Raw genomic sequence first — 14,406 nt, forward strand, 5'->3', positions numbered from 1 at the left:
CATCCGTACAACCTGTCTTCATCCAATGAAAGGCTTTCAATGGGCTTTCTTTATTTTGGTTTGTTTTTGCAGTTATACATTTGAAGTTGTTTAGGTTTACTTTTTGAGGCCATTGTGTCATCATGCATATGGCCAGTCTTTCCTGCTTCCTTTCTCACAGCAGTGATCAGACTTAAACTGAGAAATCATCCAGTGCTACGGACTCTCATGAGATTATTGTACTCTCCAAAGAACTGTGAGAACGTCTAAGCAAGACACAGTCTCTCTTGCTCTCTCTATTTGGACATGAGCCCAGGGAAACATCTGTCAATATGTGCTCCTCCAGCCAGGGAGGGATTTGTCTTGAGCTGGACTTTCCTGTCCATCAGGCGTTTCTTTATATCCAGATAAGCTAAGAGTTGTAGGTCACCTCCTCAAGCACCTGCTCGTAACATGCCAAGTGGTTTGTAAGTTCTGCCTATTTTCCTGTTGTAATTACAACACATACAAATAAAGTTATAGCAGTGAGATGATCTTTATGCATGCTCAGTGATCATTTGAACAGCTTTATCACAGACAGTATGAACAGAGTGAACGTACATACGTTATTATGTAAATCTAATAAAGGTTTCAAATGCAGCAAATAACATGATCATCATATTCTGCGTTTTGTGCAACAGTACGCATGTACCATCGCTAACCAGTAGATGTCGTTATAATGCAGTGTAGGCTGTAATTCTAAGAGCTTTCTAGAATCGGATGACGCATAACCTAATGACATGCAAGTGGGTTCACACGGATGATTTCCAACAAGGCAAAAGAAATACATTTTAAAATCTTACGTAACATTTACCCGGTAAATTCTAGTATTTCCAATTTTTTTGGACATCGGCAGCTCCTGTTCTTTCTGCCAACAAGCAGAGGAGACATTAGTAGCTATGTTGTTTGATTGTTCAATATTGGTCACTCTTAAGTTCTCTTACATTTAATTCTGCCAATCCTGTGAATTGCTTTAGTCTAAAAAATATATTAATTTTTTTAATATAATAAACCAAAAGCTAAATCACTGAAACACATCAAAAAATTTTTATCTTATATGGCAAATTTTTCATTCACAAATAGAAATTCTCAAATAATTACCCATCCTTTGCTCATTTTAGAATAGAATTTAACTGCCTCCTAAAATCACTCCATCACTCCTCGATCTTATCAAGAATATAAAACCCTAAGACTACGAAATATTATGCAGATGTATTTGATGAAGATCCTTGATTTTAGTTGTTTCCCTTATGGTTCTTTAAGTGCAACTTCATTCTTTTGTTTAATTTAGTATTTTTAGTATTACTATTTGATTAATACTAAATCTATGATTCCATTATTTTATTTTCACTTTTCTGTCTAATGGTATTTTGTATTGGTATGTGATTTATATTATTTCTTATGACTGTGTAGTATTGACCTTTTTTAAGATCTGTATGTGATCTCTTGGACTGTTCTCATGTTCTTATATAGTCAAGCAATAAAAAGGGTACACAAGCATAAACAAGAAAAACTATTAGCATTATAATGGTATTTAGTAATGATAATGTTTTGAATCCAGTCAGTCAACTAAACTACATATTCAATCGTTGAATTAAAATGTGTAAATTGTATGACAATGCGACATGACAATAATGTGCATCATTAAAACAACACACACTATAGGAAACCTTATATAGATTAGGATCCTAGAGTTTGTTTAAATGTTGCATCGCAGTTAAAGCCTTATTTCCACTCCAAACTGCTTTAAATGTCATAAGACAGTTTTATTCAGTTTCTTCAGATTTGTTTGTTGCACATCTGTGATGCAAACCACCCATTTCTGCAAATCCTAAAGGTGGTGCTTAACAGGGAAGATGCTACTTTGATAAAGGCCACAAGAGAGTAGTGAACCTACTGTTTTGTTCAAAAAACCAGTTAACTCTTGACATGACCCAGCTGAAAATCGCAAAAATATTTCCCAACTTACAATTGCCAAAACTTAGTAGACCTGTGCAACCTGTATTCTTAGTTTGTTTTCTTATCTGAAAGGAGTGCCATCAATGTGATCTTCTTCTGCTGCAGTAGTTCATCTAATCTTTGATGTGTTATTCACTCATTTTTCTGTTACTTTTACCTATTCATCAACTTGTACCTGCTCATGCCCACAGAACAGCTACTTGATGAGTGAAGTTAGTATAAGTAGATTGATATGAGTTAAATTTTAATTGGAAATGAAAACACCATAAGCAGAGGTTTCCACTGTACAAGTATAGGGGGTTGGGACACACTTTTACATTTTAAATGGCTGAAGGATCAATTTAATGTCCTGTAAACATGCATGTTGAAAAAGAACCAAGTAACAGTAACTAATAAGGAGTAATTGTTCCTATTAAAAAGCTTTATTTTTGAATGCACTTTAAATACAACCACCCACAAGTCTGCTTGAATGGGTTGTAAAATTGAAGCAAAAAGAACCTTTCTGAATGGCTAAATTTTCCATTTACCCAAGATATTATTATTATTGTTGTTTAGACCACCTCTTATACACAATAATGTCTATTGCAAGGAAATACATGATTACACTACCAACACTGTAACTGCATCATCTTATAGCGCACAGTGTCTTCTGTTTTTAAATGTCAGGAAATTGATCTTTTAAAATTGTTCGAGAGAGCATGAAACATCAGTTCTTGTTTACCGAAGTGAAAATCTTTATTACATATAAAAATAAAACATTTACAAACATTTTAATTACAACACATAAAACATTAAGCTGACAAATTACATCATTAATTTCCCCCCTCACATACATTTTCTTTTATTTTCCAGTTTCAGTAACTACAGATACTAATATCAGTACTCCTGCTGCAGTAGCAGTCTTTGAGTTCAGGGCAAGGTCTTGTGGGTTTTCCTCAGTCCACCATCTAGCCGTTTTTCATATCCTTCTTTTTAGAAGCGTACGTGTACGTTCATTTGTCAGGGAGGGATATTGCTGGTTCCTTGATACAGCTGCAACAGATACAATATTTGTCTTAACACACAACATGAAATGAATGTAAACCATGAATTTGTTCTACCTGCCCAACTTCCCCTCATCTTATTCCTGTCAATCATGACAATTTTAATGAACAGCTCGTTGATTTGTCTTATTTTTGAGCAGTTTTCTAAATTGTTCTTTGTTAAATAAAGTGTTTAGATATGTGGGTGAAGCTACTGATTTAACATTTTATATTAAAGACATAAAAACATATACATCATAAAAAAGCTAGTATATAATCACATACATTTCCAGACCCAGTTATAACTATTATGTGAGCAATTCACATTTAATGATGCACCATTCTGTAAAATAAAAGAATGTCAATCATGTCAATCTTGGGCTAATCAGCATGGAAACAACATAATTCTTTGGAATGCAATACAGTATGGTACCAAGGCAATGACTGATATATTTGTAAGTGTAAAATAAACAGCGATATGGATGATAATCAGATATTTAGGTTTTTGGGATTTCATCCCTGATGTTTACTTTGATTTACTGACCAAATGAATGCACGAACATAAGTAATCAATAAATAGCATGCTTCTGACTAGCCATCTATGAAGAATCTGGCAGCAGCAATGTTCACCAGTTCTACACTGATGTAGAGCAGTGTGTCTAGAATTCCATGTCAAGAACAGATTATAATAAAACAACGTTCCAGGCTCATGTGAAAATAAATCAAACCATATCTGACTATTCTTAGAAAGATTCAGCATGATCATGGAAAAAATGGAGGATTTCTTCACCAAACTAACACCATACATCATTTACAATGGCTATTGCTGAAACTAAATGAAATCTTTATTGGTGCTATACTCATCAGCGTTGGGTAAGTTACTTCAATAAATTAAAGAAATGGTGCACCCCGAAAAGAAAAGTCATTTACTCTCCATTCACTTAAAATTTTTTAACACTTTTTGAAATTTTGAAGAAATCTGAAAATACATAGATATAATTTACATAAATACAACACACAATTTGTGAATTCACAAGTAAAAAAATCATTACAGTTTCACCATATGAATTTGATTTGGGCATTTATGAATCCTGTTTTGTAAGTTTAAAAAAAAAACACTAATAAATACACAAATGTAATTCTTAAATACAAAACACGATTCATAAATACAAAAATCCAATTTGCATTTAAGAACTGGATTTGTGTTTTTAGGAATCGTGTTTTGAATTTACAAACTGAATTTTTTTATGTGAGTTGTGTTGTGGATGTATGTATTATATTTTGTAAATGTATTATTTTTGAGACTGATCTGGTTTCCGATCTGTCAATAATTAAACATTCATTTTCCTTCAAAATATTTTGTGTGCGTGTCCAAGAAACTCAAAGGTTTATAACTACTTGAGAGTGGTGAGTAAATTCTCATAGTTGGATGAACTATAACTTCAAATCACATTACTAAATCATTTAAATCGTTTAATAATTGTAATCACTTTTACAATTATGCTGCCTGAAAAGTCTCTTAATTACTCAACAGATTGAATTACTTGACTCAAAACTATATAGAATTCACATAAACCTCAATGCATAGACGATACAAAATAAACAGTTTTAAATTAAATATGTACAATTATGTTGCTTCTCTGAGTTGATTAATACATAACTGTTGCATTTATTTACAGTTTTTAAGGCAAGTACATGATAAGTAACTTAAAGTGCTCATTATGTAACGTAAAATACGTATTTGTATTACTGTTTATATTTAGGTCATTTAATTACAGTAACTAGTTACTTGAGTAATTACAGTGAACACTGATAACTGATGACTTACTGGAAAATAATCATTCAGATCTTCCATTGCATGAGACATTTAAATCCACAAACTCCATAACGGCTGCAAGATGCACAACAGGAGAAAGAAAAAAAAAGGAACAAATTAGTTTAGATTAGATTCCTCTAAATAGTGGGGAAATTTCATGCCCCTGACCTTAAAACTTCAATGCAAACAGTACTTTAGTGGTTATAATCTTAATAGCAAAAGTTTGAGATTTTCCCAATGAGGTCATTTTGACGATTTTTATATTTTACAATGTAATAAACTGACTTTTCTGAAACAGGTGTTTTCTAAGAACTCTTATTTTTTCCAGTAATTTTAATAAAAGAACTATGTGAGTATGTATTACCTTGAATAGCTTACTATAGTTTTATCTATCCATTTTTTTCATACATGTCCAAAAATGTTTTACTGTCCATTGAAATTGATATTGGTGATGTTGTATTAGCCATTATGTTCTAAGATTAAGAAAGTAAAATTGAACTATTTAAAATTAGAATTAACCACAACTTTTGCAATTGTTTGACATTTTTATTTAACAAAACAGTTTCAAAATGGACACAGTAAGCTTTTTTTTATTTTTTTTTTTTTAGCCAAGACATTTATAAAAAATACTTAAATGTCCTAACTGAACCATGTTCCACGCCTGACCTCTAAAACCTGGTCTAGTGTTTTGGATATACAAAACAAATTCAGTCAAACCCATCAAAAAGTGGTTTCTGCAGCAGTATCAATTCCCCAAGTAACACAGTTTAAAAATGCACCCAGATAGAAAAGTAATTACATTGCAAACAAAAATTATACTTACAAAAGGGGTCATGGAGGCAAGTGTAGAGTCACAGTCGTGGCTTCATCAATTGCTGTTGATTGGCGTTGTGGAGAACACCATTTTCATGTAGGTGGCCTTTTTCACAGACCTGTTTCCTTGTAGCCCATGCAGTTACTAAAAAAAATATTAAAAATTCAGACAATTTTTGTTGATACTAGTCCTTTAGATGTTTTTAAGGAGATTGTTAGTGCTACTATTATTGCAGCTTTAAAAGCAAATTGTAAAATAGACAAAAGATAAAACAATTCTAAGCAACTATTTGCAGAAGTCATGCTCTGGGTTTTAGTTTCTACAGAAATGGCACACCAAATAGTAGATTTGCAGACATTATGCCTGGGGATGAGGTTTCCAGTAAACCTAGTCTATAGTCCATATAGTCCTAGTCCATAGTTGCAGTGGTTCAATAAAACATGTCAAGACATGCCACAGCTACAGCTGACTTCATTTTGGCAGATGTAGTTTCAACTGATATGTTGTAGAACTATCTATGTAGTTTAGGAAGGAGTTAAGTCTAGGGAAGCAGATTTTGTGATGCCAAGTTAACAACAACAAAAAAAAGGAAAAATTTCTGTAGAGGTAGTGGATTTTGACAAAGCGTTTCCAAAGGTAGTAGTAATGTCCAGGATCATCAATTCTGATGAAAGGCAAGTGGTGTATTGGGAAGTAGTTTCAGCAGAAGTGGTAGCTGTTCTAGTAGTTTCTATAGAAGTGGTGCCTAGGAAAGCAGTTTTTTTCAGCAGGGGTGGCGCCACGGGTAGTTGATTGTACAGATGTGATGACTGGAAAAGTAGTTTTTACAGAAGTGGTGTACGGGGCAGTTGTTGCAGCACAGGTAGTTCCCGACACACTAGATTCTGCAAAAGTAGTTCCAAATGAAGTTGGCAGAAATTGTATGTGATGAAGTTGACTCTACAAAAGTGGTGTCGGCTGTAGTAGTTTCTACTGAAGTAATATACATGTCAGTACTTTCAATAGAAGTGGTGCCTAGGGGGAAGCAGTTGTTTAGGCAGAGATGGTACCATGGGTAGTAGATTTTATAGACATGGTGACTGGGGGAAGAATTTTCAAATAAAGTGGTACCCAAGGCAGTAACATGTATAAAGGTGGATCCAAAGGAAGCTAATGTTTCAGCAGAGGTGGTGCCATAGGTAATAGATTGTGCAGAAGTGGTTATTGGGATAGTAGTTTCAACTGAAGAGGTGTACAGAGAAGTTGATGCAAGTGAGGTAGTGCCTGACGTACAAGTCTCTGTAGTAGTGGTTTCAAAAGTAGTTTAGGCAGAAATGGTGCCTGATAAAGTTGATCCTGTTAAAGTGCTGCCAACTGTAGTTTCAACTGAAGTGGTGTAGAGGGTAGTAGTTTCTTCAGAAGTAGTGCCAATGGAAGCCAGTTGTTTTAGCAGGGGTGGTGCCATCGCAGGTAGATTGTGCGGAAATAGTGACTGGAATAGTAGTTTCTACTGAAGTGATGTATGGGGCAGTTGTTGCAGCAAAGGTAGTCTCTGAAGTGCTAGATTCTGCAGAAGTTATTCCAAAGGTTGTTTTGGGTGAAATAGTGCCTAATGAAGTTGATTCTGCTAAAGTGCTGCCAACTGTAATAGTTTCTACAAAATTAGTGCCTGTTCTAGTAGTATCTATAAAACTGGTCTCTAGGGAAGCAGTCGTTTTGGCAGGGGTGGTGCCATCGGTGGTCGATTGTAGAGAAGTGGTGACAGGAAAAGAAGTTTCTACTAAAGTAGAGTACAGGGCAGTTGTTGCAGCAGAGAAACTGCCTTGCATACTAGACTTAGAGGTGGTTCCAAAGGTACTTTTGGCAGAGATAGTGCTCGTTTTAGCAGGGGTGGTGCCATTGGTGGCAGACTGTGCAGAAGTCGTGACTGGAAAAGTAGTTTCTACTGAAGTGGTGTACAGGGCAGTTGTTTCAGCAGAGAAACTGCTTAACGTACTAGAATCTGTAGGACTGGTTCCAAATGTAGTTTTGGCAGAAATAGTACCTAATGTAGTTGATTCTGCTAAAGTGCTGCCAACTGTAGTAGTTTCTACAGAAGTGGCGTATAGGGCAGTTGTTGTAGCAAAGGAAGTGCCTGACGTAATAGATTCTGCAGAAGTTGCTCCAAAGGATGTTAAGGAAGAAATAGGGCCTGATGAAGTAGATTCAGCTAAAGTGCTGCCAACTGTAGTAGTTTCTACTAAAGTGGTGTACAGGGCAGTTGTTCCAGCAGAGAAACTGCTTGACGTACTAGTATCTGCAGAAGTGGTTCCAAAAGTAGTTTTGGCAGAAACGGTGCCTGATGAAATCAATTTTGCTATAGAATTGGTGTACATGGCATTAGTTTCTACAGAAGTGGTGTATGGGGCAGTTGTTGCAGCAGTGGTAGTGCCTGACGTACTAGATTCTGCAGAAGCTGCTCCAAAGGTTGTTATGGGAGAAATAGGAATATATGAAGCCGATTCTGTTAAACTGCTGCCAACGGTAGTAGTTTCTACAGAAATGGTGTATGAGGCAGCTGTTGCAGCAGAGGAAGTACCTGATGTACTAGACTCAGAAGTGGTGCCCGCTGTAGTAGATTCTACTGAAGTAGAGTACACGGCAGAAGTTTCTACAGAAGAGGTGCTTAGGGAAGCAGTCGTTTCAGGAAGGGTAGTGCCATGGATAGTTAATTGTACAGAAGTGGTGACTGGAGAAGTAGTTTCTACAGATGTGGTGTATGGGGCAGTTGTGCCAGCAGAGAAACTGCCTGATGTACTAGATTCAGCAGAAGTGATTCCAAAGGTAGTTTTGGCAGAAATAGTGCCTGATGAAGTCGATTCTGTTAAAGTGCTGCCATCTCTAGTTGTTTCTACTGAAGAGGTGTACATGGCAGTAGTTTCTACAGAACTGGTGCCTGTTCTAGTAGTATCCATAGAACTGGTCCCTCGGGAAGCAGTCGTATCAGCAGGGGTGGTGCCATTGGTGGAAGACAGTTCAGTAGTGGTGACTGGAAAAGTAGTTTCTACCGAAGTGTTGTACAGGGCAGTAGTTCCAGCAGAGAAACTCCTTTTTGGTTCCAAAAGTAGTTTTGGCAGAAACTGTGCCTGATGAAGTCGATTCTGCTAAAGTGCTGCCAATGGTAGTAGTTTCTTCAGAAGTGGTGTGCATGGCATTAGTTTCTAAAGAAGTGGTGTATGGGGCAGTTGTTGCAGAAGAGGTAGTGCCTGATGTACTAGATTCTGCAGAAGTTGCTCCAAAGGTTGTTAAGGGAGAAATAGGGCCTGATAAAGTCGATTCTGTTAAAGTACTGCTAACGGTAACAGTTTCTACAGAAGTGGTGTATAGGGCACTTGTTGCAGCAGTGGTAGTGCCTGACATACTAGATTCTGCAGAAGTTACTCCAAAGGTTGTTAAGGGAGAAATAGGTCCAGATGAAGTTGATTGTGTTAAAGTGTTGCCAAGGGTAGTAGTTTCTACAGAAATGGTGTAAGGGGCAGTTGTTGCAGAAGAGGTAGTGCCAGACGTATTACATTTAGCAGAGGTGGTTCCAGAAGTACTTTTGGCAGAGATAGTGCCAAAGGAAGACGATTCTGCTACAGTGATGCCAACAGTAGTAGTTTCTACAGAAGTGCTGTATGGGGCAGTTGTTGCACCAGCGGTAGTGCCTGACAAACTAGATTTTGCAGAAGTTGATACATAGTGTATTTTTGGAGCAATGTTGCCTGATGAAGTCAATTCTGCTAATGTTGGGTTGGCTGTAGTAGTTTCTAATGAAGAGGTGTAAAAGCCATTAGTTTCTACAGAAGTGGTAACTGGAGTAGTAGTTTCTATTGAAGTGGTGTATGTGGCAGTTGTTGCAACTGAGGTAGTGCCTGCCATACCAGATTCTGCAGAAGTTGCTTTAAAGGTTGTTATGGGAGAAATAGTGCCAGAGGAAGAGGATTCTGCTAAAGTTGTGTCGGCTGTAATAGTTTCTACCGAAGTGGTGTACATGGCAGTAATTTCTACAAAGGTGGTCGTTTAAGCAGGGGTGGTGCCATTGGTGGCAAACTGTGCAGAAGTCATGACTGGAAAAGTAGTTTCTACTGAAGTGGTGTACAGGGCAGTTGTTCCAGCAGAGAAACTGCTTGACGTACTAGTATCTGCAGAAGTGGTTCCAAAAGTAGTTTTGGCAGAAACGGTGCCTGATGAAATCGATTCTGCTATAGTGCTGCCAATGGTAGTAGTTTCTACAGAATTGGTGTACATGGTATTAGTTTCTACAGAAGTGGTGTATGGGGCAGTTGTTGCAGCAGTGGTAGTGCCTGACGTACTAGATTCTGCAGAAGCTGCTCCAAAGGTTGTTATGGGAGAAATAGGAATATATGAAGCCGATTCTGTTAAACTGCTGCCAACGGTAGTACTTTCTACAGAAATGGTGTATGAGGCAGCTGTTGCAGCAGAGGAAGTACCTGATGTACTAGACTCAGAAGTGGTGCCCGCTGTAGTAGATTATACTGAAGTAGAGTACATGGGAGAAGTTTCTACAGAAGAGGTGCTTAGGGAGGCAGTTGTTTCAGGAAGGGTGGTGCCATGGATAGTAAATTGTACAGAAGTGGTGACTGGAGTAGTATTTTCTACAGATGTGGTGTATGGGGCAGTTGTACCAGCAGAAAAACTGCCTGACATACTAGATTCAGCAGAAGTGATTCCAAAGGTTGTTCTGGGAGAAACAGTGCCTGATGAAGTAGATTCTGCTAAAGTGCTGCCATCTCTAGTTGTTTTTACTGAAGAGGTGTACATGGCAGTAGTTTCTACAGAACTGGTGCCTGTTCTAGAAGTATCCATAGAACTGGTCCCTAGGGAAGTAATCGTATCAGCAGGGGTGGTGCCATTAGTGGAAGACAGTTCAGTAGTGGTGACTGGAAAAGTAGTTTTATACTGAAGTGGTGTACAGGGCAGTTGTTCCAGCAGAGAAACTGCTTGATGAACTAGAATCTGCAGAAGTGGTTCCAAAAGTAGTTTTGGCAGAAACTGTGCCTGATGAAGTTGATTCTGCTATAGTGCTGCCAATGGTAGTAGTTTCTTCAGAAGTGGTGTTCATGGCAGTAGTTTCAACAGAAGTGGTGTATGGGGCAGTTGTTGCAGCAGAGGTAGTGCCTGATGTACTAGACTCTGCAAAAGTTGCTCCAATGGTTGTTATGGGAAAAATAGTGCCTGATGAAGTTGATTCTGTTAAAGTGCTGCCAACGGTAGTAGCTTCTACAGAAGTGGTGTATGGGGCAGTTGTTGCAGCAGTGGTAGTGCCTGATGTACTAGATTCTGCAGAAGTTGCTCCAAAGGTTGTTATGGGAAAAATAGGGCCTGATGAAGTAGTTTCTGTTAAAGTGCTGCCAATGGTAGTAGTATCTACAGAAGTGGTGTATGGGGCAGTTGCTGCAGCAGTGGTAGTGCCTGACGTATTAGATTCTGCAAAAGTTACTCCAAAGGTTGTTATGGGAGAAATAGTGCTTGAGTAAGTTGATTCTGTTAAAGTGTTGCCAACGGTAGTAGCTTCTACCGAAGTGGTGTATGGGGCAGTTGTTGCAGCAGAGGTACTGCCTGATTTACTAGCTTCTGCCGAAGTGGTGCCTGCAATAGTAGTTTCTAGTAAAGTAGAGTACATGGCTGATTTTTCTACAGAAGTGGTGCTTGGAGAAGCAGTCGTTTTAGCAGGGGTGGTGCCAAGGATAGTAGATTGTACAGAAGTGGTGACTGGAATAGTAGTTTCTACTGAAGTGGTGTATGGGGCAGTTGTTGCAGCAGAGGTAGTGCCTGACGTACTAGACTGTGCAGAAGTTGCTCCAAAGGTTGTTCTGGGAGAAACAGTGCCTGATGAAGTTGATTCTGCTAAAGTGCTGCCATCTTTAATAGTTTCTATTGAAGATGTGTACATGGCAGTAGTTTCTACAGAACTGGTGCCTGTTCTAGTAGTTGCTATAGAACTGGTCGCTAGGGAAGCAGTCGTTTCAACAGGAGTGGTGCCATCAGTGGTAGACTGTACAGAAGAGGTGTACAGGTCAGTTGTTCCAGCAAAGAATCTGCCTGACGTACTAGATTCAGCAGAAGTGGTTCCAGAGGTTGTTATGGGAAAAAAGTGCCTGATGAAGTCGATTTTGCTAAAGTGCTGCCAAAGTGATGTACAGGGCAGTTGTTCCAGCAGAGAAACTCTTTGATGTACTAGAATCTGCAGAAGTGGTTCCAAATGTAGTTTTGGGAGAAACAGTGCCTGATGAAGTTGATTCTGCTAAATTTGTGTTGGCTGTAGTAGTTTCTACAGAAGTGGTGTACATGGCAGTAGTTTCTAAAGAAGTGGACCCTGGGAAAGCAGTTGTTTCTGCAGTGGTTGTGCTATGGGTGGTATATTCTACAGAAATGGTGACTGGGGATACAGTTTCTACAGACTTGGTCTGCAAAGTAGATTTCTCTACCAAAGTGCTTAAGGTAGACATTTATTCAGAAGTGGTGGCTGGAGTAGTTGATTCATCAAAACCACTGCCAAGCACAACAAAGTCTGCAAAAAAACTTTCTACAGTAGTGGTGTCTGTGGAAGTAGTTTTTACAGCAGCGATGCTAAAGGAATCGATTTTTCCATCCAAGGTGGTACTTGGGGTAGTAGAGTCTACAGAATAGGAGACATGGGAAGAAGTTTCAGCAGAAATGTTGCCTATTTTAGCGGTTTCTACAAAACCGGTGCCTAGGGAATCCGTTATCACAGAGGTGGTGCCACGAGTAGTAAATTCCACAAAAGTGGTAAATGGGGAAGTAGTTCCTACTGAAGTGGTGGCTGGTAACGTTACTGTTTTGAAAAAAGTAGATGTTGGGTTACTACTCACCAAGGTTTTTGTTGCAGCGGAGGAGGTTTCTGATGTGCTAGATTCTATAGAAGTGGTTGCCATGGTAGTTTAGGAAGAAATGATGCCTGATAAAGATTCTGCATAAGTGGAGCTCGCTGTAGTAGTTTCTATTGAAGTGGAGTACATGGCAGAAGTGTCTACAGACGTTGTGCCTAGGTAAGCAGTTGTTTCAGCAGGGGTGGTGCCATGGATATTAGATTGAACAGAACTGGTGACTGGAATAGTAGTTTCTACTGAAGTGGTGTATGGGGCGGCTGTTGCAGCAGAGTAACTAACTGACATACTAGATTCAGCAGAATTGGTTCCCAAGGTAGTTTTAGCAGAAATGGTGCCTGATGATGATTCTGCAAAGGTGCTGCCCACTGTAGTAGTTTCTACTGAAGAGGTGTACATGACAGAAGTTTTTAAAGAAGTGGTGCTTTGGGAAGTAGTCGTTTCATCAGGGGTGGTGCCACAGATAGCAGATTGTAAAGAAGTGGTGACTGGAATAGTTGTTTCTACCAAAGTGGTGTATAGGGCAGTTGTTGCAGCAGAGGTAGTGCCTGACATACTAGACTCAGCTGAAGTTCTTCCAATGGCTGTTATGGGAGAAATGGTGCCTGAGGAAGTTGATTCTGCTAAAGTGCTGCCAACTGTAGTAGTTTCTACTGAAATGGTGTACGGGGCAGTTGTTCCAGCAGAGAAACTCCTTGACGTACTAGAATCTGCAGAAGTGGTTCCAAAGGTAGTTTTGGCAGAAATAGTGCCTGATGACGTTGATTTTGCTAAAGTGCTGCCTACTTTAGTAGTTTCTACTGAAGTGGAGTATGGGGCAGTTGTTGCAGCAGAAGTAGTGCCTGACATACTAGACTCTGCAGAAGTTACTCCAAAGGTTGTTATGGGAGAAATATAGCCTGATGAAGTCAATTCTGCTAAAGTGCTGCCAACTGTAGTAGTTTCTACAGAAATGGTGTATGGGGCAGTTGTTGTGCCAGAGGCAGTGCCTGACGTACTAGATTCTGAAGAAGTGGTGCCCGCTGTAGAATTTTCTAGTAAAGTAGAGTACATAGCTGACGTTTCTACAGAAGTGGAGCTTTGGGAAGCAGTCGTTTCAGCAGGGGTGGTGCCATGGATAGTAGACTGTACAGAAGAGCTGCCAACTGTAGTGGCTTCTACAGAAGTGGAGTATGGGGCAGTTATTGCAGCAGAAGTAGTGCCAGACTTACTAGATTCTGCAGAAGTGATGCCCGCTGTAGTAGTTTCTAGTGAAGTAGAGTACATGGCAGAAGGTTCTACAGAAGTGGTACTTTTGGAAGCAGTCGCTTCAGCAGGGGTGGTGCCATGGATAGTAGACTGTACAGAAGTTGTGACTGGAATAGTAGCTTCTATTGAAGTGGTGTATGGGGCAGTTGTTTCAGCAAAGGTAGTGCCTGACGTACTTGATTCTGCAGAAGTGGTTAAAAAGGTAGTTTTGGCAGAAATAGTGCCTAATGAATTAGATTCTGTTAAAATGTTGCCAACTGTAGAAGCTTCTACAGAAGTGGTGTATTGGGCAGTTGTTTCAGCAAAGGTAGTGCCTGACATAGTAGTCTCTGCAGAAGTGATTCCAAAAGTAATTTCGGCAGAAAAAGTGCCTGATAAGGTCAATTCTGCTAAAGTGCTGCCATATGTTGATGTTTCTACTGAAGAGGTGTACATGGCAGTAGTTTCTACAGAACTGGTGCCTGTTTTAGTAGTATCTACAGAACTGGCCCCTGGGGAAGCAGTTGTTTCAGCAGGAGTGGTGCCATCAGTGGTAGACTGTACAGAAGTGATGACAGAAAAAGAAGTTTCAACAGAAGGGGTGTATTGGGCAGTACTTTACACAGAAGTGGTGCCTGTTCTAGTAGTATCTATAGAAATGGTCCCTAGGGAAGCAGTCGT

General features: G+C 39.1%; 2 protein-coding genes across 3 annotated transcripts; both read right to left on the reverse strand.

The window, feature by feature from the left end:
• Positions 1-2,687: 2,687 nt before the first annotated feature.
• LOC141376744 (uncharacterized) lies at positions 2,688-11,543 on the reverse strand. Of its 2 annotated transcripts, XM_087275768.1 has the most exons (3): positions 5,639-11,543; positions 4,828-4,890; positions 2,688-3,009 (listed from the first exon to the last, which is right to left on the reverse strand). In XM_087275768.1, the coding sequence occupies exon 1, from the start codon at positions 11,541-11,543 to the stop codon at positions 10,545-10,547; it is 999 nt and encodes a 332-aa protein (XP_087131894.1). In that variant the 3' UTR covers positions 2,688-3,009; positions 4,828-4,890; positions 5,639-10,544. The 2 variants fall into 2 exon arrangements, with proteins under 2 accessions (XP_087131894.1, XP_087131895.1); XM_087275769.1 differs by lacking the exon at positions 4,828-4,890.
• Positions 5,680-14,181, reverse strand: LOC141376743 (uncharacterized). Its single transcript, XM_087275751.1, has 2 exons — positions 12,484-14,181; positions 5,680-5,773 (listed from the first exon to the last, which is right to left on the reverse strand). Exon 1 carries the CDS (start codon positions 14,179-14,181, stop codon positions 12,553-12,555), a length of 1,629 nt encoding a protein of 542 aa, XP_087131877.1. The 3' UTR covers positions 5,680-5,773; positions 12,484-12,552.
• Positions 14,182-14,406: the final 225 nt, after the last annotated feature.

Source organism: Danio rerio, chromosome 12 (assembly GCF_052040795.2).
Source record: "Danio rerio strain M-AB ecotype USA chromosome 12, GRCz13ab, whole genome shotgun sequence".
NCBI classification, from domain to species: Eukaryota; Metazoa; Chordata; class Actinopteri; order Cypriniformes; family Danionidae; genus Danio; species Danio rerio.

Coding starts and splice junctions, on each gene's coding strand:
- LOC141376744 (XM_087275769.1), bottom strand. CDS start 11,543: ATGTACACATCTTCAATAGAAACTATTAAAGATGGCAGCACTTTAGCA.
- LOC141376743 (XM_087275751.1), bottom strand. CDS start 14,181: ATGTACACCTCTTCAGTAGAAACATCAACATATGGCAGCACTTTAGCA.